At 42.0% G+C, this 26,849-nt stretch overlaps 1 protein-coding gene across 1 annotated transcript; it reads right to left on the minus strand.

Moving 5' to 3' along the window:
• Window positions 1-573: 573 nt before the first annotated feature.
• RMND5A (required for meiotic nuclear division 5 homolog A) lies at window positions 574-25,812 on the minus strand. The gene is made up of 9 exons (XM_032686333.1): window positions 25,524-25,812; window positions 20,926-21,068; window positions 14,406-14,540; window positions 14,135-14,235; window positions 9,650-9,816; window positions 8,797-8,962; window positions 6,035-6,137; window positions 3,793-3,947; window positions 574-2,332 (listed from the first exon to the last, which is right to left on the minus strand). Exons 1-9 carry the CDS (start codon window positions 25,663-25,665, stop codon window positions 2,269-2,271), a joined length of 1,176 nt encoding a protein of 391 aa, XP_032542224.1. The 5' UTR covers window positions 25,666-25,812; the 3' UTR covers window positions 574-2,268.
• Window positions 25,813-26,849: the final 1,037 nt, after the last annotated feature.

Consider the following 26,849-nt stretch of genomic DNA (forward strand, 5'->3'; position numbering starts at 1 on the left):
ATCACCTCACAGGGCAAACTGGGAATCTGTGCCAACCAAACTGCAGAGCTGTTTCCCAAATGCCCACCCAGCACAGCATCCTGTTATGATGAGCACACAAGCTCCCAATACTGAACGGTGAGCACCATCTCTTGGTGGAACTACACAACTGCAGGCAAGGATTTTGGAGTCTGTAACATATAGGCAGATAGGAAGAGAATTGCAATCATGTGGTAAAAACAGTTGAGCTTTTGAATTAGCTATGGATCTGTAGCATGCACTAGTTCAGGTGATATTTAATACCTAAGGCGAATTTGTACCCTAATTCCATTTAATAACTGTGCCATTCTTGGACTCTAAGCTATCAACACTGGTTGGTGTTCACACCACTGCCAAAATACCAGCAATGTAACAGAGGAAGATGCAGCACTCATATTTCAGGCCAGTTTTGGGGAGGAGGTTGTTATTACTGGTTGTTTTTCTGTTGTTTTTTATTTTTTATATACTTCATATGCCATTTCTATAAATCCAAAGCATTAAGCAATTGCAGTCAACAGAAAAGATTAAAAGCAATTCCAGGAAGACTAGGAAATCTACATGGAAAATAATATCCTCACCCGTTTATTGTTGATTTTACCACTTGGTAACGCCGCTGTTTTGAACTCAGTGTGAATACAATGTAAGTTTTGCAGAGGAAAAAAAAAAAAAATCACACACCTGTATTTTTCACGTTATCAAACACATCTGAAGTTTAAAATTTGTGTGCCTTGACTCGCTCCTCTTTTTAATGTCTCTGTAGGTTTGTCCATTGTCACTGATCCGATAAGAGTCCGACTCAGCGTCTCCAGTCAGGTGACAGACAAATTCAAAAGGTGTAGATTTCCCAAAGACGGTCTTCTCTGTAGTGCATTTGTGCTAGTGCATTCAACCAGTGTGTCAGTGTTCAACCACAGAAGCTTGGGGTTGGTTGGTTGGTTGGTTTTGTTTTGTTTTTTTTTAACTACACAATACAGAAATATAATTTTACATGTAGCTTTGCATGCCTTATGGCTGCTTGCCCTACTATAGGACAGTACAATAAATACAAATATATGCACACTAAAAAAGATTTAACTGCCATGATCTACGTCTGCATTATGAGTACAAATTTACCTAGTCAACAATATGACAAATTCAGCAGAAAAAGTGGCAATGGCAGTAATATTCTACTACAAAAACAAGGCTAGAAGCAAAGTGTTCTCAAGCTACAGAAAACTTGCTACCTCCTAATAAATGATGTAGGGCCCAGTTCTGCCAAGTGCAGAGTTGTGATCAGTAGGTTGCATCAGAACATGCTTTCCCCCCATTTAACAATGAATACTTCTACAATTTATTTGGTTTTGATAACTGTTTATAAATAGCACACTATAATGACTATTAAACTATACAGCAACATGACATTTATAGCCTAATCCTGAATACAAAGTTCAAAGAACATGACTACAAAGGCCAGAGAGCAAATGTCATCGACTAAAAGCATTTCCACTTCAGAATTTATTGAATGTTCTCTTACACAAACACTTCTCCATCGTGAAACCAAAGGAACAGGATTTCCTATTCCCTCTCTGCCCCAGTAGTAGTTTAGCCACACATCACCCTTATAAATTAGTGATGGATTTTAACAGGTAGCCCCTTGGGGCTATATTTTATATACTTTATATATATGCACATTTACTTTGAATTCTATGTAAAAGTTGAAAAAATGTTTGAAAGAAAAACTCAGAATATATCACAGCATTTTCAGCGAAAAAAATACAAATTAGTTTTATAACGACTATTCAATTTATCAAACCTTTTTTTTCTGAAGTATTTACCTTTAATTATGTACACATTACAGGAAATAAAGCTTTGTCCACAAACATTCTCTAAGATGACAGTTATCAATAAAATGATAGAATAATAGCAGGAAGAATATTAAACAAATGGGGGTGATCAATTTCTGCCTTTAAAAAGTAAAAAGTCACCGTATAATTAAGTACAAAAACCTGCATTGAATGACAACTGCTGGTGTAGTAACTTGATCAGGTATGGAGACCAAGAGTATAGTAAAGCCCTATGGTAATAATATTTCTGTAGCATTTCCACTTGGTATGTATATACTAAATGTTGGCAAAGTTTCTGTAGCATTAGCTTATACAAACACAGGAGTCCTCAGTCTGCTGCATAAAAGGGAACAAATGTGTTTTAATTCTCCTGAAATGCACCTGAAATCCAGAGTGTCACTTACAAACTGCATAATGAAACTTTTCTTCAGAAAAATATCTGTTTGGCATCTCCAGGGCTCTGTTCCATTGGACAATAGGGGCATTTTAATCTGGGGACAAAAATAACGTGTTAGAATTGGGGCAATGTGTGACAACTGAGCATTAAAGGTATCGAGTTTTACCACTGTAGCATGAAACAAATGCATTCTTAAGCCACAACACTTTACTTGGCTCCACTGAAAGTCACTTTTAGCTGAGAGAGACCTTATGATGTTTTTCTTTCTAGTCTTTCTCACCTTCCACCCACATGCCTCTGAATTATTAGATTAATCATGAAGAGGAATTCTTCGTAGCTATTATTTCTACTTCTGGATTCTCTTGTTGTATTTTAGAGTGATAGAATGGTTTGGGTTGGAAGGGACTTAAAGACCGTCCAGTTCCATCCCCCTTGCCATGGGCAGGGACACATTCCACTACACCAGGATGCTCAGAGCCCCATCCAGCCTGACCCTGCAGTAATTTTAGATCAGCTGGTGGCTTCCCTCAGCACCCAGTGCATTTTACCGTCTGGTTCTCAAAACGCTGTGATTTTACAACCCATTTAGATCAGCTCCTGCAGGTTATGACTGAAGACCTCAGCCTGGCCTCCCTGCTGAGGTGTCTCCAGTGATACAATCCTACTTGCTTATAATGTCTCTTCTAGCACTGGTCCATTTCCCCCCCCCTTCCCATCTCTCACATTTGGGCCTTTTACCTTTTCCACCCTCACCCTGAGTTAATATTGTCAGAGCTGTGCTGTCACTAAAGCTGATCAATGAAAGCATCAGAAATGAGTGATGGGGCACAGGAATGATGGAACAGCAAGCTTACTGGCTTAAAATGGCTAAAGTCACCCAGAAAGGCATCCCTTCAGGCTTCTCTAACAGGGCACAGAACACAAACATCAGTCGGCATTTTCATTCATGGCCTCACTTATTTTCACACTGAATTTCCCAAAACAACTCACAGCTCTAAATTAAGCTGACAGCCTCCACGGAAGCTGCATCTATTCCATCCAAATAACCACCAGTTCTTCCTCAAGAAAATCTGTATAGCTTTCTCTCTCCCATTTTCTGCTTCCCAAAAGCCTGCAGGTACGCCACACATATCTGAGGAGTATTTTCACAGTGATAATTCCCCTACCTGCTCAATTACTAAGCTGTATTTCCCCAGAGGTTTGATTTTATTTTTAAGGGATGTTTCATGCATTACTAACCTTGTTCCCAAGGAAAAACTGTGTCTGTAAAGGCCTCCGTTCTGATTTAAGACAACACAATGGGACTTACAACTTGAAAAATTACTCTCCTCATTAAATGCCTTCACATAAACTTGCTTTTCACAACACCAGAGGGTTTATTATGTTTTTCTCCAGTGCATCAACCTGGCTCATCTGGCTTTTAAACCATTCTCCAAGATTAACAACCTTCCACTGATTCTGTAATTATGGACTCAGTTTTCCCAAAGCACAGTATTCTAGTCTTAAGATTTGCCCTTGTCTGTATGTTGCTTGAAATAAAAGAATGGTACTTACTTGCTGCCATTAAACATTTTATTCAAAGCGTCTCTTGATATAATATGACCACAGACTAATTTCATAGGTGGATTATTATCTGTTGTTTGCTGACGAAGGATGGGACAGGCAAATATTGAATGATACCAGCACTTTTTACCAAGGTCCACTTCAATCTGTGAAAGAAATCAACAGAAAAATTTATCTTGGGAAACTGCATTTCCAGATAATTATCCCTTCAGGTCATGGCCCTTACTTAACAGATTTCTCAATTCAGCTGTGAAGGCAGCAAAACCCATTGTGTGGATGCCTGACAATTTCCCAGCCAAAAATACTTAACTGTGATCTTAAAATGGTGATTTATGTTGGGCATGGTCAGAAGCAACAAAGCAGAGTATTCTGCCAAGGGACAAGTGCATATGTCCGTGCAAATCTATGCCCTGGCAGGAAAATTGAGCTGTGACCCAGCAAGACTTTCTGGAAATCACTGGCTAGGAAATACAAAGTGGTTTAGATGACAGACTTTATTTAAGGGGGAAAGAAAAAAAAAGAGAAAAATCCTTGGATTGACTATGTTAATGTTCTACAGCTTCTTGAAAGACTCTCCCAACGCCTTCATGTCTTGTGACTAATGAAGTGGGTTAGAATCACTAATTTTCAGTACCAACACAGAAGACACTGGTGCAGCACAACTCTTGCCCCAAGAACAAAATGATTTCAGGAAGGGGCATGTAACAGAGAAAAACAGGCCTGTGGCTTCAGCAATTAACTGAGAACTGCAAAAATAACTGCCTGTGTACCTAAAGCTGCTGGCTCTGACCAGTCCTCTGTTCCAAAAGGTTTAACCTTCAACCAAACCCAACAATGTGACCTTTTCATGCTACTTAATCTCTGCCTTTGCACAATGAAAATAAGGCTTTCCACACCCCTACTGCCTCAGCAGAACACACTAGAGATCCTCCAGTTTAGAAAACGCAAGGAGACACGTGTATTATTAACTGCTGTACATCAGACAGCAATCTTTTTCCAAATTCTCCCTAGGTAATCATTCCTATCTGGACAGCAGGGTAAGAATTTGTCACACTTGGAGGTTACATTCTCAGCATTACAGAAAACACAGCTGGGAGAAACTCAACACACATCTTTATGCTATAAATGAATCTCTTCCAGCTGCAGTCGAAGAGGGTAACTCAGTTCATGCCCAGTTTGCACTAAATACGTTTCCTTTCCAAATCAGGAGCAGGTCACTGGAGAGCTGCACACGCTTGGTAAGAGCTATAAAGGGAAACTGGGGTTTCATAACAACTAAACTTCATTTCTACTGATATAAATGAGATGTGCTGGAAGCATAACGCACTGGATCCCAACTCCTGTGTCCCCAGATGCAGCACTAATTCTTTCATCTCCTGTCTGCCTGATAAAGAGCCAGTGCAAAGCAAGTCCTGGACTAAGCTCAAGCCTAGGTAGGGGAAGTTAATGTTTCCCTGTGGGATCCATTTTCTTTCCAGTTATACAGAAACAGAATAAGTGAAAGGAAAGAGCGCCTGTTTCTTTAAGGTCATTTGATCAAAGACCCTTTCAATGTGAAAGGGGATAACAAGTGAAAGGGAGAGCATCAAACAATACCCAGAGGTACAAACCTGACAAAGAGAGAGAATAGAGACAATAACAAGAAACAACCTTGACAGCCACACTAACTAAGAGGTCATCAATAAACTGCAACCAAACCTGGACTTTGCAGGAGATATTAATGCAAACCTGAGGGTCTCAGAGGACAGGGGGTCAGCAGAACTATAAAAATTGCAGGAAGAAAGTGCAGGGCAAGGGGATTGGGAAGGAATGGCCAGAAAGGGGTATAAAACAGGCCAGAAGGGCCATGCCAATATTTGAGTGCCCATGAACACATACCTGCTTGTGAATCTGGAGTGGTGCATTTCTGCTTTCACTAGTGGATTTCAATCTCTACCAGCCAAAGAGGAGGAAGGGACCTTGGCTATCTGTACTTATGTTTTATGCAATCCTTGTGTGTGGGTGCTGCTGAAGGCAGAGCTGTGTCTGTGGCAGCCTGTGCAGCTGGTCTGGTCGTGTCAGTGTCCTTTGTGTTTGTGTGTGTGGGTGTCTATGAGCCAAAGAGCCCTCCAAACCCTCAAGCTGCTGGAGGTGGAGGCCGTGTATAACATCCCATAACATTCAGCACAAAAGAAACCTGAAAACAACATTTGCCATCAGAAATCTGTCCTGGGACAGCTCAGCATCAACTCACCGGGAGTTCGTCCTTCTGGTTCCAAACACCCGTGCACTGCCTTTGTTCAATAACTGCCTTGATATTAATTAGAGCTGGTAATGCTACACAACCTGCTGAAAAACTGCAGAAAAGGGAAATGTTAACATAAAGTACCTGCTAGGAAACAAGCATTTTTCACATTTCTGCTTCAAAGGTTAACTGGGACACAAGAGTTTTGTACTATTTCATCCAGATCTCGTTATAACTGGAAGGAGCTCAGAAGAAGAGACAAGCAAGGGCTCAGGGGCGGGTTATCAGTTATCCTGTATTTTAGGCTGAGGCCCTCAGGTACTACATTCTGGACAGAAAACAACATTTAATCCCCCCTCTGAGTATTGTAATAAATTGATTTTCTCTAGCACCTACTTTGACTTTGAGCTGTACAGGAGAAAGACACCACTTCAGCTTATACAAGTGGTTGTTCTCAGCTATGGAAGAGCACATGCAGCTTCCACATAACCCACACATACACACAACCCATAAAATCTTTAATTATACCTAATTACCATGTAAAGAAACATGTCCTTCCACCTTCACCTTAAATCAAGAAAAGAAATGTAGAAGAACCCTAGGAAGGTAAGTGAAGGAGGGAAAGCATGCCCTGTGACAAGAACAGCAGTATAAAACTGCCCAGAGTCTGTGTCCCAACACTGCAGCCTCCTCTGGGAGTTGCCCGTTACTGGAACTTACCACATCATTTGGAAATATTTCAGCATGTTACAAAAGAAAATATGACACACAGTTTCCACAAATTAACAGATGATTTGATGGATTTAAGTCTAATTGACACTACTGTGGGCCTGGAAATCACCAGCAACAGAAGATTTGACATTGGTATCAGCCTGCTCTCTCTGTTTGGCAGATTATTTTACTATTTGTGCAAGTTTTATTGTCTGCAGAAGTCATGCCCTTCAACTCCACTCTGTCCTTCCAGACAATTGTTTCTATGTTTCTGCAGGAACATTCTGGCTGATTTACTTGGGAGGGATATGCCTGAAACCTACAGATCTCTTGCCTAAGCTACAAAAAAAAATTTTAAAAAAATCATATCCTCACCAACTGGCCATTTCAATCCTTACACTTTGCTTTTTGGTTACTTCAGCCCTGACTGTAATTTGTATTAACCCTGTGAAAAAGTTCAGACAGATAGTATTTGTAGAAAGACAAGCATTACTGCTTTAATGGTTCTGTAAGAAAACATCTCCCAAGAGCCCTTTAAAAGTGTAACAATTCAAGTAAACAGTAAATTCAAATGGTGTCCTGTAGTCCTTCAAGACCCTGAACCACAACCTCCATAGTACAAGAGTTATCCCACTGTCTCCACACTTGAACTTAGACCATGAGCCTGTATAGGATTAGATAAATATTGGAGAAACCAATCAGCCTTAAAAAAGTGCCCGTTGCTCATGTTCTAGGAAGAATGTATTTTATAGCAGGGATTTCACTTCACGCTGGTTTAATTCCTAAAGGATCTGCAGCACTCAAAGGTCACACCCATTTAGAACAGTCTTATTTATGACAAGAGTATTGATACCACCTATGCAGTAAATACATTTCAGAGCAATCAATTCCACATTAGGAGCAAAGCAAATGTCCAACCCCTTCAAACATCAGTAACAGGGATTTTCCACTTCACTGAAAATCTCTTGGCCATTTGCACTGAAAACTGCATTGCAGCATCAGTGCACGAGCAACAAAAATGAAAAGGACTGTTGTTAATTTGAATGAAGCAGGAGAAAGATGAAAGCCAAAAAACAGAGATATAAGCTTTGGATATCTATAAAAACCTTAAAATGAAACTTGAAAGTCTATTGTAGAAAGACAATCTGAAGTGCTCCTTTTGTTGTTTCTGTTGTATTCTGTGACTGAGATGCAAACAGGAGAAGCAGAAGGCTTGACAATTTACGAGTTCTCAACTAAGCACAGAAGTCTAACAACAGTAAACAGAAACAGGAAAAAAAAAGCCCCCCCAAAACGAGGAGGTAGTGAAGCTTCTGCTAAGTACCAAATCTAGCCATGAAAGATATATATCATTTATTTTCTATTTAATGTCTGAAATAAAAATGAGAACATCAGGTGGGTATATTGGGGGTATTGACATGCAAAGGCTAAATAGCAGCTAATCTGTTTTATCTTTGGAGCTCGAAGGAGATTAGGTTGGGTTTCCTTCACATTTCCAACTGCCTCCTACAGATTTGCAGTTTGTCAGGTTAGCTACTGAGCTTAAAAGTGCCTCTTTCTTCTTTGCAAATGAGGTCCAGCAAACAATTCAGAAATTTTAGCAGCTGAAATCACAACATAACTCTTAAGCATTCTTCTAAGAAGACCAGTAATGTGTGGATTAAAAACCAAAATTATCAAATGCTGACAGAATCATGGCCACAGTTCTAGGTTTTTTTTTTTCAGTTAAACAGCAGGGACAGTTGTCACAATTTTGCTGAGAGTAACTGGCTGATTGCCATCCTCATCTTTCACACTTATGTGTAAATTTCAGAAGCCAAATTCCATTCAGGAATGGTTATTCTTGAGCTGCAGTGGTGCAGGGTAAAGCTCAACACACAGGAACCCCCTGATTTCCAACCTTTGCAAACCTGGTTAGAGCTAAATGTAATTATATATTCTTTATTTAATGCAAGTTAGATGACACTACTTCCCAAAGGCCATTTCTTTGGTCCTCAATAAGAAACAGAAACCAAACCATAATGAACCTGGTTCCAAAAGCAAAGGAAAAGCAGCATTACCTAACACTGAGAGGTGATTCCACTGAGAGGCCCAGGAGAGCACAGGCATCCCTCGTGAAGATGTCACAGATGTCAGCCCACTGGTTTGCATCCAACAGGTGAACGTACGGGGAGTTCTCGATGCCTTGCCGCAGGTACACCAGGCTGCCCATCAACACCTGAATGTCTGGGAGGGACCAGGAGCAGGGAGATGCTTTATGCAACAAATAAAAGCTCGTGTCTGCAGTTCGAGCTTTCACATGGGAAACAGGCAGAATCAGTGACACACCCCCTCACCTCTACAGGACACTCCATTCCACTACGGACTGACTGGGGAGTTGTCTGCCCCACCACAGGCAGGGTGTGCTGCCTGGGAATCTGCTTTAAACAGGTTTAGTTTTTTGTAAGCTTTCTGACACACACACACTACCCTAAAAAAGTAGGCTTTGTTGGATTCAGATTGAGATCATTCATTTAACTCACGTGTTCCCCATTTTTCAAAAGTTTCACTTCTTTGTATTACCCCACGCAGCAGAAAGTAGTAGATGACTATTCCAAGAACATTTCTGTGCGTTTTTAACACTTTACCCTGGCACAGACCTATTACAGATGTAATCTACACATTTATTTGAAGAGTCAAAAACCTTAATGTTAAGCAAATATGCAAACATTCACATTTATTCGTGTCCTCTTAAGAGAAAAAAAGATGATTCAAATTGTAAGGATTCGGGTTATACACATTAAAAACAAAAATAAGAAACCTTTAACAAACTGATAATAATGGAGTAAGGCACATTTGGAACATGATTAATATTTTACTACAAGGTGCCATATCCCAGTGCTTTAAATCCCCTTAATGTGACCAAAAATGTACCTTTCTGATGATTTAGGGCGAACGGCTGGAAGTTTTTCGCGTACTGAAGTGCTTCTCTTTGATTTGCTGTTCCCCCCATCAATAAACTAATGAAATATAATCTGTGCAGCTTAAATTCCAACGAACTGTTCTGTGCCATGAGCATTTCTCTGTTGGATACCGCCCACCTGGAAGAAACGAGGAGGCACAATGGGACGTGACACAAGAGTAATTAAGTGTCAGCCTACACCCCATGAAATTACCACAATTATCTACCCTCTATTTCAAGGGAAGTATGACTGTTCCCTGAACTTTTGAGAGTCTCTACGGAGCAAAGAAAATGGCAGGACCTTTTACAAGTAAAGGAGCTACACAGGGTGCACAACACATGGACTGTGGTACTTCTGGTGCTGCTGTAGAGGTTAAACTCTGCAAAATTCAAAACTCACTGGACGGAAGACAAGGCTAAATTAGGCACAACAAAAGGTGGAAATAGCTAGAATCTACTGTATATAAATTAGTAACACTTGATCTTAATTTTAACAATAATTGACAGTTCTTCAGCTGCACATTGAAGAAGTTTGACCAAGCCTTTCAAGAATATTTTCTTATGTCCTCATTCAACAAACATGTTCTCCAAGCCACTATGTTTATATGTGTGCCCTGGAGAGAGGAATTGCATCTATGGGACCTCAAAGACAGACATTATTAAGACCTTACAATGGGAGAAGGGAAGTCAGCCTAAATATCATCCTTTACCCTAGATAAACTTTGCTTTCTGTGTTATTTTCAACTTGGACAATAAGAATATTTCTCACTTGCTGTGTCTCGTTCACCATGACAACACTAATGTTTGGCTCCTAAATAACATGAAAGAATTCTTAAACACACATTGAGTAAAATGAACTGGAATTTTCAAAGCATTTCATAAAAAGTTTTTTTATTATTTAGAGTTCATCCATCCCTTTCTTGTTTTTTTGAGAGGCTCTTTGGGTGTTGTTTCGGGTTTTTCTCCTTAATTCAATTTAGTCAGGCCTAAATCAATCCAATCTCTCTCTTAAGAACCTCAAATTTCAATGTTCTCCAGTACATCTGTTTCTCATTAGTGTTCATTAGTTCTACTATTTTCACTGTGGGGGCCCCATTAAGAAAAAAGCTTTTCACTTTTCAGTAACGAACTGAGGAAGTCTCTGTTCCTTAAAAAAAAAAAACCAAACAAAAAAACACAAAACCAAAAAGGGTATGTGAGGCCTCTGTTTTCTTCAATCAATACTAAAATAAGAAAATTAATCATCCTTACAGTATTGGTAAGGCTTTCAAAGCAAGAAGGTAGAGCATTAATGAGCAAGTATCCACTTTCAATTTGTTGTGGTAGAAGTGTCAGTGGTCTGACTTCACTGACAAGGCTTTGTAAAGACCCAGGAACCTTTCAGTAGGAAACAGTGAAAAATGGAGCCTTTGAACTAAGAACAAGCCCTACTGTCCCTAATTTCAAGCAGTTTCAGATGAGCAGCCTCATAAGACTGTCAGCACTGTCATCTCCACCAGGAGGGAAGAGCACACTCACTAACCAAGGGTTGTGAGTGAGGTTTGGGGTGCTTTTATAAGTTTTTTTGGTTTTTTTTTTTAACCCAGTTTCAACGAGGTATAGTGGCAATAAAGTTCAATCCAGGCTACAAAAACTAGAGCCTTAAGTTAACAACCACAGACTAATAAGCAGCTGAAGGACAAAAAATTATAAATAAACACTAAGGCTAGTCCACAGTCCCATCAATGAGATATTAATCTCTATTGCATCAAAAGAGCCTCCATCCTCTCCCTGCCAATATTCACACCCACATGACAGAGTGCTTCATCTTGCTGAGGCCGAGACTATTTTTCCAAATGAGCTTTTAGGCAGCCTTTCCATTTTTAGTTCTTTGAGTGGCAGCACAGATTTGTATCAAAAGAAAGCAACCACAGAAGCAAGGCCTGAGGTGTTTGGTCTGGGACATGCTGTTCCTACTTCCAACAGAAAAACAAAAAACCAGCAAGTGAGGTTTAAAACATCCAACCCACACACTCTCTAGCACTGTCCAAAATTGTTGGTAATCACATCACCTGTCTTCTTACCTCCTCTCAAAATGATACTCTAAGTGTTTTCACTTCTGAGTGACCTGTGTACCCTCTTGTTTACAGACAGAGGTGAAGACAAAATTACAGACAAAAGCTTGGAACCTGGAAGTCATTCCCACCAGACCTTCACATGGAGACCCAACCTGACCTCCAGAGGGCCAGAATCCATTCAGAAAAAAACAAACAAACATGTATTTCTCCTCCCCATCACCAAATTACAGTGAGAAAAGTCAATGGAAATTAATGGGATCCTGAAGAGGTACAGAGATGACAAAGTTTATGGTGCAGGGCCAGACTGGGCATCTACAAAAGTCAAGCTGCACACCCCACAAGGGAAAACAATAATGTTATAGCCAGTCATATTCTGTTTGAATCTGAAATGACGTATTTTTAAGTGTTGGAATTAGTATTAAAAGAAAATCTGGGAAAAAAAAAAGTACAGTTGGGGTCTGTTTTCTTCGGAGACACAAATATTAATTTCTCTCTATCACCTCAGCAGGGGTTTGAAAGTCTATTGGAAAAGTCACTAATCTGACAACTCCCTTCCCATGGCAGTGACCAGGAGCCACTTGTGTTTGTTTTGTTTCCAACACTGAGTTAAACCAAGCACAGGCACAGAGCACTGGCAGAGCCTGAGAGACTGGTTGTTGTTTTAATCCCAACCTTCCACGATTTTGCATGGATAAACCCTGCTATACTCCCCTTCCTGGTTCATGGGACTGTAATTAATCATCCTTGTGTGACACCTTTCTGCTTCAACACAGCCTGACCCTGCCATGGGCCAGTCTGGGACTCCTTTATGCACCCCTGGAGCTGTATTTACTGATGCCAATTTTAGCCCAAAGAGCACAATGCCACTCTCTAAGCTCCTATCATACGGAGATCATCCATCCAGGATTGGTTTCCATCCCTCCTCCTGAACACTCACCTCTGCTAGGAAATAATATGGGAAATCCCTTTACTGGCATCAGCAGTTCTGTGGAGTAACTGAGCATTTAAGACACGGGTTATCTTCTACACCAGACCATGACATTTTGTCACATGTGGATCATCCTCCCTATGGTTTTTACACAAACATCACTACAAATAAGGTCCCTCTGTGCCCAGCAGCAGGAAAGAGAAGCAGATAGCTTTTGCACTGTCCAGTTTAAACAGAATAAACATTATACACAGAAATAAGACAGTGTGGGGGAGGGAGACCAGCACAAAAACTATGCTGACAATACAACCTATTGTCTGCTCATTCAGCTGGAATAAGAATTCCTTTGCAGGACAACCATGCCTTCTCCTTTGTTTGAAAAATATTTAACTCATTGCAGAAACTAAAAGATACAACTAAGAAGCAATGGGTAAGGCATAAAGCCCTGCAAACTGGAGCTAAAATGAACTGAGGGACTTCAAGGGAACAGATATAACAGCAAATTACTGTTCCTTGGAGATTATCCTTCACAACAGCTCTGTTACTATTTGAACTATAAGAAATACATGGTGTAGCTGACAGTAAATCCTGTATCAGTTTAACATCAGCGTTGCTTCCCTTCAATTTAGTCAATTCAACTGCAATAAACCACCCCACCTTTTCACCTGTGCAACTATATTCAAAGGCCAAGTATTTAGGTCAAACTTTGCATGACCTAGAGGCATAATGCAGGATTTAGTTGATGAACTTTGGTATCAGAGTGTCCCTGCACCTAAATGCCAATAAGCACTGAATTGACACACCTCTGCTGGTTCATGTTAAAGGGAAAAGAAAATGTTTGTTAATATAAAAATGTACTTAACTGAATAATGCAAAAAAGATATGCTAAATATGTGAATTATGCTCAGGAATTAAACATGGAAATTTTGAATTTGCTTTTGTTTCACGGTTTCTGTTTTTAAAAGGTTGCTTCGGAGTTGGTTTAGTTGTTTTGTTTGGTTGGTTTGGGTTTTTGTGTTTTGTGGTTGTTTTTTTCCTTACTTCTGAGATCAACCCAGGCTTATGAAAACTTAAAAATTAGGCTGAGGGTTTTTCTGGGGCTTTCTTATTTTTAAGTTAAAAGCTATTCTGAAATGGCATGCAGTTATGTATCCACTACTGTAAATCATAAAGCAGCAGCCCTTGAGACATTTATCACCTTTCCCTCCTCACTGTTGCTTTTAGCATGAGCCTACATGTCTAAGGGTTGTAAAGTCTACTGAGGTCGAGAAAATATCCTGGTCTAAGGCTGACTGACAGATCCCAGACATTACCAATTCCCAGACTTGGTTTTGGTCTGAGCAGTCATCATTATCCACTGACTTGCAATAACTGAATTGTTTTGTTCAGAAGAAAATCTCACTAACAAGTGTCCCTTTTGTTAAAAGCATTAAAAAAAAATGGGGGGGAAGGAAAAAAATGAGTAGACTCACTCTAGTGCAGGTCTCAAAACTCTAACTTTTAATGCTTCCAATATTCGATTTAACTCCACAAATGGTTCTTTTTGACTTTGATCTATCGATAGACCAGATTCCTGGAAAAAAAAAAAAAGGCAGTTTTTAGTGAAAGCATGAAAAACACAGTGGGATTGATCTGTTGGTTTTCTGACAGTTTAAATATTGACCTAGAACATTCAAATAAGGAAGATAACACAGAGCATCTTTTCCACAGTTGATAACCTTCAACACCCACACTTATCCTTACCTGACAAAGTTCCTCAGCCACATCCAGCATTCCCTGCCGGAAGAAGTGCTCCACCATCACCTCGTTGAGGATCCTCTGGCTGTCAGCCTGCCAGCACCCATCTATGCCCACGCTGCTGATGTCCGAGTCAAAGTTCTGAAACACACGAAATTATCAGTTAATGGGCTGGAAAAAATCACCCCACAATCCTTTTTCCTTAATTATGCAGGACACCTGTCTCTCCACCCTGATGCCTTCTGCCTATTACTCAGTTGGCCCTCAATTACCTCCAAAGTGAAATGTATCTGTCAGCTGCTTCATTATCTCCTGTGTATGGAAGAACAAATCCTTTGGATTGCTTGTTTCAAGTCTGAATGCTATTCACTGTAAGGAATTACACTGGCAAATTACAAGTCCAGCTAGAAAGTTAGAAATCTAGTTAACTAACTAAAAATGGCTTTCAAGCCCACAGTGAATTTCTGAAGGAAGTATCTGCAGAAAAAACTTTTTCCATATGTAAAAACTGAAAATGTACAGGGAACAGAAAACAGAATAGTGTACACCAGAATCAAGACAGTGTTATCAGTGCATCACTGTCACTGCAGCACACCAAACTGGAAGTAAAGTTTTAACTCAAGATTATTTTACATAACTGGGGAGGGGGAGGTAGACAATGCTGAAAAAGGAAAAGGTCATTCTCCCCACCCCCAAACAACAATGAAATTCAAATCTCTGAAGACCTCAACATCCCAGCAACAGGATGAGCTTTGAAAGTCCAAGAGATCTTTTACAGCTCTAACCCAGATGATCCTACTGCTGAGTATTTTTAGGCCAGTGGCCTATGGACATATTCCAGGAATAACTAAAGATATTGTCACGGTGACTCTTTGGTAACACTTGGCACTGCTTGGCACTGTGCCTCTTGGCAACAGGAGAGAAACATTTGTTCCAATCCAAGATATAAACCAGGATTTTAATTGCTAACATGGTCTATGATGAGGGCAGGCAGGTTAACTTTAATAAAAATCCTCCTCCGTTGCCTAAAACAAAGCTACTGCAAAATAAAAAGCCTAAAAGTCAGCTCCTTGCTTGCTGCCTGATGTGATCACTATGGCCCTCTCTCGAAGGCTCTCTCCCAAGAAGGAACTTCAGAAATCAGGAGTTTAGTGAAAACAGCAGTGCTTCAGCTGCAGCTCAGTGAGGATCCACAGCCCTGCACATCACAGGAACGCCGATCTCACACAAACACCGGGTTCTGTCACAGCAGATAACACACAGCTGGCACGAGCTGCCTTCCTGGGCACAGCTCAGCCTCACACTGCACCCTCCTTTTACTCACCACTTAATTATTTCCTTCATCAGCACCTTCACATCTCCTCTGATGTTGCTCTGTGCCACCCTGAGAAAGGGGCAGTCTTCTCATCCCTTGCACACACGGCTCCAAAGCCACCACTCCCCTAAGGTCTCTCGGTAAACTTTCAGTAAAACATTAAGTGCAGCAAATTATCTCTTCCATCTCTCTGAGATGGTGGAGCAAGATGAGCATTTGAATTATCACCACTGATTCAAGTCTCACATTTAACAATATTTTCACTTGGGTATCTTAACCTGTAAGCTCCTTGCCATGTTGCTCATCTTTAAGCTGTATCTTGAAAAACTTAAGCATCTTAAAGATTTAATAATACTGTTCTTATTCGTGCCAACTATTTAAATCCTTACAGGCTCACCACCATTGCTGATTCCTGGTATCAGTGTCCAAACAGCACCAGCAGGTAACAAATCCATCAACAATGCACTAAAGGAACATCAGAGGCAGTATTCAGAACACACAGGCTTGCTTCTGGTACTTAGTTTCCAGGGTGGAGATCATCAATAACCTAAAAGTAATTGACTTTAAGCTGTATAACCCTGTAAGCAGAAACCTTATTCTTCTGGGCAGTCACCAAACATTAAAGCTGAACCCACGCCTCAAACATTGTCACATCCTCCTTGCTGCTTGGGGGCACTGGTAGCGGAGCCAATTAGCTCAGTGCCCTCACAAAATACTCATTTTCTTTTGAAACAACAAATCTTGCTGTGAACCTTTTTAAAACCCCATCATAAATTAGACTTTTAGTTCTCATAGAAGGTGGTACCGAGTCGTATCAACATGGACGTGCTGCAGATTCAAGTCACATGGTACAACCTGAGGACCTCAAGTTTTTTCACTTCCCCTCAGTCACTCTCTGATCAAGCCAGTCTTGATCAGGTTCTCATTCCAATAACTTTTTTGTTTTGTTTTAAACAGTTCCTGAGGTGTGTATTATATGTGAGATTCCACAGCTCTGCCACCTCTGGGCCCTGAGGAGCTTCAGGAACTGACTGCACATATTAGAGTGACTGTCACATGTCAGAACAAATTACCACTTGCCTTTGGCTTCTGTATTTCATAACTGCCACGCATGGATGATCTGCTGGTGACTGCACACCCCTCAGTTTTGTTTTCTAAATGCTAACAGTATGCTAACTGACAGCACGTGGGGTTTAATAAGATTTCAAAAGTTAAAATAAATTCTGTAAGTTAAAAACTCCGGAAAGCTTAAAACCTGAAAAGCACAAAATAACCTAAGTGTCAGTTAATATTCCTGAGAAACAAACCTTTTTTTAAGAGCCTAACTAGTAAGTCTAGAGCCAAAATATAGAAATGTTATGTGCTAAATACACCAATGAAACAATGAAACACCAATGAAACAACACACAACTAATAACTGCTAGAATGTGAGGACTTCAAGATGCACACAAACACAAGACCGACCATTTTAACCAACATAACAACCCTCCATGTTATTTGAAACAACACAATATGAAGAAGGATGATGATTTAGTACAGTTTTATTCCTCAGTTGAGATTACTTTGTCCATTCCTCCCTTCTGAATTCTGATCCAAAATACAGATAAAATATTTGTTTACCTTCTCTGTTAAATCTGTTAGCACATAAAATAAAGCACAACTTGCCAAGACTTTGCATTCATTTAGCCCCATTCTTCACAGTTATATGAAGTTCAGTAAAGGTTTTTAGTTTGTTTACATACAAGTTTTTACATGAAACAAACATTAACTTCGGTGAAAGTTTGCCTTTCCAAAGCACTACTTAAAATGTTGGCCTTTTAACAGGCTTAAAATTCTGGGGGAAAAAATGAAAGGAGCTGCCATTTACTCCTCTTATTTCTAAATGAAGGCATTTAACCACTGCTCAGATTGCTGCTAGAGGGAAAACATTTACCAGCCCATCAAAAAGCTTTGAGATGAATTCAAATCATTCCAGAATGATTTACAGAGACGCTGATGAGTGAAGTACCTGATAACTTGCTGAACAGCAGTGAGTTCTGGAAGCAGAGCAAATGCTCATACAATACAAAAAAACTGGATGCAAACAATTGCTTTCAAAGGAGAAAATGCTCTCTGGAAGAGAGGGCAACCTTTCATGGATCAGAAGCATGCGACCCATGTAGAACTACTATGAAAAAAGGTTTAGCTTATTAGATAAAGTTTCCAGGAACTACTAACTAAAAAGCAACACACAAAGCTTTGGCTTTTCAGACTTCAATGTATTTGATGCCAAATTTGAACTTCATTTTGCTTAAGGGCTTTTGTTCTCAGAGTGAACTCTGCAGGCAGACAGAAAAATCGAGGGCCCATCCGAGTTCACAAGCAATGGCTACAATAACTTAAAACCTGACCACACTAAACTTTATATCTAGGTATAACCCTGCCTCAATACAGGGAAAAAAGAAATTGAACCTGAAATTGCCATGAGCAGACAATACAGCAAGTTCTTCCACAATCCAGGCTTGCTAAGGAGGAAGTTTGTTGATTCCACACGCAACAACAGCTGTCATTTGGCTGTGTCACATAAAATTGGCACCAGTATTACCGTGTTTCCCAATCTCAAACCAGGCAACAAAATAATGAGTTACATTTATCTGTGCCTGAGCACGCACAGCCAGGGAGACCACAACCAGTGTTCTGGAGATGTTAATCTGTCTATAAAATAAGTTCGAAACAAAAGTCAAATCTCATGAATCAAGGCGAGGGCTGTGCTTCTTTATATTCTAATGAGTGTTTTATTTTGGAAGCAGCAGTATTTTGTCCAGAAATGTGTTGAGAATCAATTCACTACATCAATTACACTTAATTACTTCTATTGGTTTAACCTTAAGCATATTATGGTGAAGGGATGGGGGAGGGCAATTCCAGTAGGTTATGGGACTCGGGTGCCAACAAAGACTTTGCTGGCAGGTTTCAAACATATTTTCCAGCAGCACAGGGAAACTGCATTAACTACATATGGAAGCTTTCCTTCAAATGTCACTGTTCAGGGAAACGCTGAATTCCACCTGGATTTAAACATTTCACGTATTCATCGGAGAAAGAGGCCAACACACATTCTAAAGTACTCCCCTTACTAGCAGTTGGGGAAAACTAACAATATTCAGACTGCTTGCACTAAAAAGAAAAGCTCAACCAAGTTCATATTTAAGGAGACTCCTAACTTGTGCTCTGAACTTCATAAAACCACATCCTTCATTACAAGCAGAACTGGGGACTCCTGCAGTTCCCACTGCTTCCAATCTTTTGATGCAAACACCACAGACACTGAGATTGAAAATCCAGAGGAAGAAGCACACTGAATACAGCAAGCTGAGCTCATTTTTTAAGCAGCCCTTCTGACACTCAACAGGCTCAGAGCAGGAAAGGATTATTCAGATCCTTTCTATTGTTTCACAAAACCACACACTCGAAACTTAAAAAACGCTTTTTATTTACATCTATCCCTTTTCAAATATAAATAGTAAATAAACTTAAACGGCAGGACAGAAACAATACTGGAAAAACTCTATTTCCATGAAAACTAAAACAGCAATTTGGAGATTAGACTCAGGCCTAAACTTCTTTAAGCTTGCAAGTGTTGGGGTTTTTTTGCCTTGTAAGAAATGTCATCACCAATTTCCACTGAACATTCACACCCTCTATTATATGACCTGAGGCTGTTCTACCTCAGAGGATTTAAATGAAGAAGGTCTGGCCAAACCCCAGAGTGTATTTGTACAAAGTCCACTTGCTAAAGCAGAATAGGAAAGTTTAAAACTTAGGACAAGATTACATAGATTTATTTCAGACTTCAAGCTGGTAATAAGGATGGAATTTTACTCTAGTTAATTGGTTTAGGTACAGCAGCAAGGATTTGAGACAGATGCATCCTTAAGCTTTGGATAAGTGACGTGTGGATTAAAGCTATTACCACAAAGTTTGAGCTCTCCATGATGGTCAGCTGTACATATAAACAAAAAATACAACAGTTTCATGGACAATCTGCCCAATAATGCAGCATTAAGTACTTTGTTCCTTCATCACACTATTGTAACATTGTGCTTAAACAGATTATCATTACTAACAAAGCTTAAACGAGATTCCCAAAGGATAAATCAGTATCGGGTAATGCTGCAAATGTCTTTGTCCAGGTGAAAAGATTCATTTACAGGATCTTCCTTAATAAGATTATACGGTGCACCTCAAACCAAATGTTTAGATCCTGTCAACAGAGGCATGTTCTGATGTGAAACTATCACAAGAATGTCCAAAAAAGACTCCCTGAATACAGGGAGCCTCTAAAGCACAAGACTCCCTGAATACAGAAAAGAACACAGACGGAGAAAAGCATGGCCTGAAAGTATACATATAGCACCACTTTAGTATCATTTCAAAGAACTGTTAATATCTACCTACAAAAATATTCAGATCCCAGTTATTCTTGAACCTGGAATTCATCTCAGAACATCTCATATGCAAAGCTCCAAAGATAAGCTGCCCTATTTGTTATGGCATAGACACGCAGACTACAAGATGTTCAATCTATTCTACTCACATTAAGACTGTGTTAGAAAATTAAGCCCCAAAACCAACAACACCCCTGAAATATGTACAAACCGCCTTTCTTAAAAAATTCTCTTATCTTACAGAATCACAGAATGGTTTGGGTTGGAAGGAACTTTAAAGATCACCTCATTCCAACTCCCTGCCATGGGCAGGGACACCTCCCACTATACCAGGTTGGCCCAAGCCCAGTCCAACTTGGCCTTGAACACTTCCAGGTATGGAGCAGCCACTTGTCCTGCTTTCCAGAACAAAATGCCACTTCTGAGTTACCTGCTACTGACAATTAAGTAAACATTATATATATAAACCACAGTATTTCTTACCGAGACAGATACTGAAACAAACATCCTGCTAAACCAATAAAACACAAAATATACTAAATCTTGTAGTATCAATAGGAAGTGTTCTCTCAGAAATTAGGAGATCTGAGCTGCCCCAGAAGGAATACTCTGTCTGCAGTAAGTTCTGAAAGCAAGTACTGTACAGCCCCCTGTCTCACCTCTGCTTCTGTAGTTCTCAGGAAGATTTAGTTAAGATTGACTGTAGCACAAATCCAGATTTTCTAAAGCAGAGCACACACCACAGAACTAATGCTATAATACAATCAAACCACAAAATAAATACCTTATCAATGGCTTTTCCAACTCGGGATACACTGCTGTGAATGTCCTTATGATCGGAGGCCAGTTTTTGGACTGTGTCTTTTATTCTTTTACAACACTGTGTCATAACAAGTGAAATCGTCCCTGACAAGTCTCCATCTTGATCTAGACAAAAGAGAGGAAAATTACTCACTTTGCTACAGACAAATGGTAACGTCCAATCTCTTAAAATGCAACACATAAAGACAAAAAGTGGTATTCAAAGAAAGAAATGCAATCCAGGGAGTATTTGCAAAGCAAGATCAGTGTAAAAGGAGGCAGAAAGACAGGAATTCACCTGTTGTGAAAACTCACCTGGGGAATTAGGAATCCAGCTGGGTGCACAATAACAGTGAACAAGGGCAACAGTTTAAAAAATTAATGTAAAGTTCTCATGTATCTCAGTCACAGTATATGAATAAACATCTCAAAGAAACACCCAATCCACAAATGTCTCAGGGAATAACAGAATAACAGAAAGCTGCTGAAGCTACTACAGGATCAGTTCTGTTTCAGACAGACCCTGAAGGTACATCAGAACATCACGTTTAACTACAACAAGGTGAAAGCAAAATGTGGATTAATCAGAGTCCAGTTAATTCACACCCCACAAACCACCCACTTCTATTGGACTCCGTGTTTGAGCTGTATCAAACTTCTGCTTCCTGACTCGTGGAAACACCTCTGCAAGTTCAGCCAACCAACCTCCAGTTCCCCTCTGCAGATAAGAAGCAGCCCATGAAGGACCAGTGGACATTGTTATGAGATTTATTCTCTAGGAACTGTGACATTTTTAGCTGATGTCCAGCAATCCATTCTGTGAACAAAATAATGAACAAAGAATGTTTACAAGCCCCATCACAGCACTTCACAGTTCACACCCTCTGTGCCTTGCATCAAACATTGCTCAGGAGCTTTAGTCAGGGGAAAAAACCAATCATTTTTCAGTGCTTTACCCCAGTCCTTTCTTCCTGCTTTTGATTCAAAAATACAAAGAGAATTTTACTTCTGAAGGTCTCTCCTTCCACAAAGTTCATTCTAAATGAAGAGTTTTTTTCCTTTAGCAACACAGACATAGCAGCCTTCAGCTGCAGGAAGGCTACTTTTAAGTGAGAGAGAAGCCCAAAAATGCCTCCCCAGTATTCTGGGCCCAAAGCCCTCATGTGCAAAAACCAAAATCTCCAAAATATCTCTTTAGAAGAAGGATTTTATGGAAAATGTGTTTGCTTTTTAAGTTTGTTCGTTTTTGATTTCATATTTTAACACATTTTTTTGTTTCAGCAGCGTATTAAGAGCACAGTTTCTGGAGACAGCAAAGGAAATCCAGAAAAAACTGTGATCACAGTGGATGGATAATGATTCCACAGACTTTTTTCTAGATACCTTCCCCTCTGTTGTTGCACATTGAACTATCTCACCTCACCTCTAACCAAGCAAACAGCTCCTGTCCAGCCCCACGATCCCCAGCTGAGGAAGCTTCAGCAGCGTTTTTGCAGCAGCTACAGCTTTTAAGAAAGAAGAAAGCTTTAACTCCCTCCAGTCCCATGAAGCCAATGATCACCTCCCAGTCAAATGGCTAATGGGGCTCTCTATTTTTTTTCTAGTGGATGAGTGAGGAGTAATAAGGATGGAAACAGTCAATTCTGTGACTCTGTGCATCCCGAATTAAAAATGAAAAATTCGCTCAACTATTACATGGAGTTCACCTCCTAAAATTATTTTAAGAATAATCCCTATTTCTCAGTTGCTGTTTAATTTTTATGACAGACATGTAAAATCACATGAAAGATCTTTAACTGTCTCGTGGCTTTTGCCACCACAAAATGATCAGCCAGAGATTATGCAACATGCAAAATGGAAACACTCATTCTGCAATGAACAGAGAAGCTAAAATACACTTCTGGGTTTTTTTGCAAGAAGAGACATTAAGCCAAAACCCAAACAACTCACTGCTTTTATGCCAAGCAAATAAGTGAATTACTGGCCTCTGACACTTACTGCAGCAGAAACCAACTCCTGTAAATCAATGAAAATGTCTACACAGGAAAAGTCATCAGAGCTGTAAAAGGTTTCCCCTCTGCACCCCTCTCTTCCAGCTTCAACCAAACTACGAGCTGCTTGTAAAAAATCAGCAGGAGAAAGCCTGGAACCAGCCCTCCTGGTATTTCGGGGTTCACAGGACACCACAGCCCTGCACGTACAGTCACAATTAAAAAAAGAAATAAATACACTGGCCAGCAGACACTGGGCACAAAGCAGAGTCCAAAGCCAAGTTTACTCAGCCAGACACATTTATACCATCCAGGAACGTGCAGCTCTGCCTTGGCTGCTCCAGAAAGACACATGTATGAGGGGAAGGGAGAAGAAAAACAAACTTTGCCTTCCCACTCAGGACTGAGCACAGATAGGGCTGGTCTGTCCTCAGGCTTTAACATGAAAAAAGACATTTTAAGGGACTGGGGGGTGGGGCGGGAACCCCACAGTTTAGAGGTTAAAGCAGCTTCTAATGGTTTCTTTGTCCCCACCCATTTCCTTTTTATATCCACTGCCTATTTAAGGTTTTTTCATGCATCTTTGCTCTCAGATCTTGTCTTACAGCATTAACTTCTTCTTCAGCAGTGAGGGTTTTCATTTCTCTTCCTTTTTTCCTTTAAAATTGCATACTCAAGCATATTTCTGCAGTCCATACCCCTAAATTAGAGCTCCACATTGAGATATCTGGCTGTTTTCAACACTACCAATTTTCAAAAATCCTCAGGACACAGGGTATAAAAGCTGCAAATACCTGTTCTTGTTAGAAAGTTATAAATAACACGTTAAAGGAAAAAAAAAAAAAACCAAGAAGAATTTTGCCACCTACGAAGCCAGCTCACCCTCAGATACCAAAATTGAAGAGCCCCCAGATGTTTAAGCGTGCACTAATAATGTACTGGCTTCATTCTACTAAAAGAAAGCTCAGTTTGCAATGTGCTCTCTGGGACAGCATCACCACTTGGTAAATGCTGAAAGTATTTCCAGGGCCTTCACTGGACAGCCCCAAAAACTGCTAATCCAAGCCTGGATGGAAAACCCAACAAGCACCCGGAAGGAATCACACACTGGAACCTTTTAATTTTATCACAAAGTCAGTAAAAGCTCTGGACCTGCAATGGGATTCTCCCAGACAAACCTTTACAGCCCAACAAAGGCCAACACAAGTGCGAGGGTCACACCATGAGCATTCCAGGCCAGGTCAGATTGTGAAGACACACATTTTATTGACTGTCCTCAATGCCCAAGCCCAGACTGTTTCAAACAGCACAAACAACAGTTTGAAACACAGTTCAAAACAATGTCAGAAAGACCAAACTTTTTTTCATCCCAAACAAATGCCCTGGAATCAGAATTCCATGTTTGCTGTCCATAGAAACTGCTGTGTACACACAGAGCGGCTCCAGCACACTCCTACTGGAGTTCCTGGAATTATCCACACTCCTGGCTGAGCTTTGCACCTGTATTTGCACAAGAACCACAGCAAACACGTTTCCTTTGAACCAAACAAAAGCAAAAAGCAGAGCAGCAGCACATTTGCTCTCAAGTTTGGGCTCAGGAGCCTGCAAGTTCCTATTTTTAATCCCTGGCTTCCTGCGTGGTCCTGGGTAAATCACTTCAGCTGCCTCTCCACTCCCTCCCACTCCATCAACAAAACACGGCACTGCCTCCACCTCTGGGATTTCACAACCTTTACATGTCCTGTGTTTACAGCCCCAGCAAGTGCCCAACACCAGCTGACACACGGGCAGGGCCCGTGTTTACTCCCTCCTGAGAGTGGCTTTACCCTAAACACCGCCAAACCCTCCCCCCCAAGCAAAGGAACACAACTTAGGGGACATAGGAAAAGAGAGAGAAAAAATAAAATAAAATAAAATAAATACGAGTGAGGGGAAAAAAAAAAAAGCAAACAGGTCAGGCCGGCCCTGTGTTTCCCCCGGGGTGACCAACCCCTTTGTCACCCAACATCAAGGGTTATGAACACCCTGACTAGGGTCACGCCAGACCTGCTGACCGGGAACAAACGAACCTCTTGGGCAGCACAGACAAGGCAGGGGAGGCCTGGAAGGGCCGAGACCCATCGCAGAATCACACAGAATATGCTGAGTTGGAAGGAACCCCCAGGAATCCTCGAGTCCAAGCCTTAGCCCTGCACAGGACCATCCCCAAGAGTCACACCGTGTGCCTGAGAGTATCATCCCGATCCTTGAACTCTGTCAGACTTGGTGCTGTGATCACTTCCCTGGGGAGCCTGTTCCAGCACCCAACCACCCTCTGGGAGAAGAACCTTTTCCCAACACCCAACCCAAACCTCCCCCACTCCCACTTTTTAACTTTTCCATGTCAGAAAAGCCCCAAATCTCCGTGGGGTGGTCCTGGCTCAGCCCCCGCAGTACAGAACCCTCGGGGCAGAGGCTCTCCCTGGAAGGGTCCCCACCCCACAGAGTCCAAAGTTTTAGGGCCACAACACCCCACATTTTTTGGGGTTCCCCCCCAGCGGAGGTGCAGGGGAGGGAAGGAGGGGTGCGGGGGAGGGGTCTCTCCACGTACTCTCTGTCTGCAGGATCTCCCTGCGCAGCCCTCCCGCGTACTGGATCAGCTCCTCCAGGCTGCGCTCGCAGAGCTGCCCGTATCCCGAGAACTTCTGCAGCACCTTCTCCAGCTCCCTCTCCACCGTCACGCACTGGTCCATCGCGTCCGGGCCGCGCTCCCGCTGCTGCTGCTCCTGTTGTTCCTCCTCCTCCTCTTCCTCCTCCTGGTCGTGCTGCCCGTCCCGCCGCCCCCCGGCCGGGCCCCCCGGGCCCCCCGCCAGCGCCGGCCCCGGCCCTGGGCGGCCCCGGCCGCACTTCCACACAGGCACCGCCGCGGGCACGCCGGGACCTCGCGCCGCTCCGCGCAGGCAGCGCCGCGGACACCCCGCCCCGGAACCTCCGCCGAACCTCCGGAGGGTTGTTGTTGTCTTTTTTTTTTTCAGTCAGGCGGCGCCGCGGGCAGCCCCCGCTCTGTGCCCGCCGCTGCTCCCGGTGTTCCTAGTGGAATCGGGAAGCGCTTCCTCGTCGGGCGGCGCGTGGGGAGTTAACCCGGGGAGCGGGGATGGCGGGGGTGTGGTGGGTCAGGCAGCGCGGCGGGCAGCCCGGCGCGGGGGCCTCAGAGGCGGCGTTGCCATGGCGACGGCAAGGCCTGAAGGGGCGCCGGGCCTGGGGAGGCCTCGGCGGCTCCTCCGGGTTCTGGGATCGGGCTGGGCCACCCCTGGGGCCTGGGAGCGGCCCCTACGGGTCTCAGGGCCGGGTCTGTCATGCCCAGGGCCGGGGAGCGGCTCAGGGTCGTGCGCTGGGTGCAGTGTCAGCGCTAGGTTGACTCCCCCGGGGTACAGGGGCTTCGCTCCCAGCCAGGCTGCGAGGAGCGCGTCTCGCCTCAGACATCGCACAAGTGACACCGAGCAGCGGCTCTAAACAACGCCAGGAAACGCGCCGTGCCGGAAGCGAAGCGTTTAGCCCGTCGTCGGGTTGTTAATTGGTCGGTAAACTTCCGGACGGTAAAGTTTTTATGTTGACTTGAAGGCTGAAGAGGCGTATTGGACGGGCGGCAGCTTGTGAAAAAATGTGCTCAAGGAGATGTCTGAGCTTGGACTCCGCCTGGTGAGCGCCAGCTCCAGAGGATGCCAGCAAGTTGATCGGAAGGATCCTCTTATGAGGAAAGGTTGAGGGAACTGGGATTGTCCAGCCTGGAAACGAGAAGGCTCCAGAGAAAAATGTCACCCTTCCAGCACCTGAAGGGAACTTACAGCTAAAGATAGGGAAAGACTATTTACAAGGGCATGTAATGACAGGACAGGGAGCAACGGCTTCAAACTGAAAGGAGGTTTAGATTAGATAT

The sequence above is a fragment of the Chiroxiphia lanceolata genome, chromosome 4, assembly GCF_009829145.1.
Source record: "Chiroxiphia lanceolata isolate bChiLan1 chromosome 4, bChiLan1.pri, whole genome shotgun sequence".
NCBI lineage: Eukaryota > Metazoa > Chordata > Aves > Passeriformes > Pipridae > Chiroxiphia > Chiroxiphia lanceolata.

What these genes read in the sequence shown, in the direction of transcription:
- RMND5A (XM_032686333.1), bottom strand. Translation starts at nt 25,665, where the DNA reads ATGGACCAGTGCGTGACGGTGGAGAGGGAGCTGGAGAAGGTGCTGCAG. An exon ending in GGAGATCCTGCAGACAGAGA is followed by an intron (nt 21,069 to 25,523) that starts GTACGTGGAGAG and finishes TCTTTTGTCTAG; the next exon opens with ATCAAGATGGAGACTTGTCA. An exon ending in TTGGAAAAGCCATTGATAAG is followed by an intron (nt 14,541 to 20,925) that starts GTATTTATTTTG and finishes CGTGTGTTTCAG; the next exon opens with AACTTTGACTCGGACATCAG.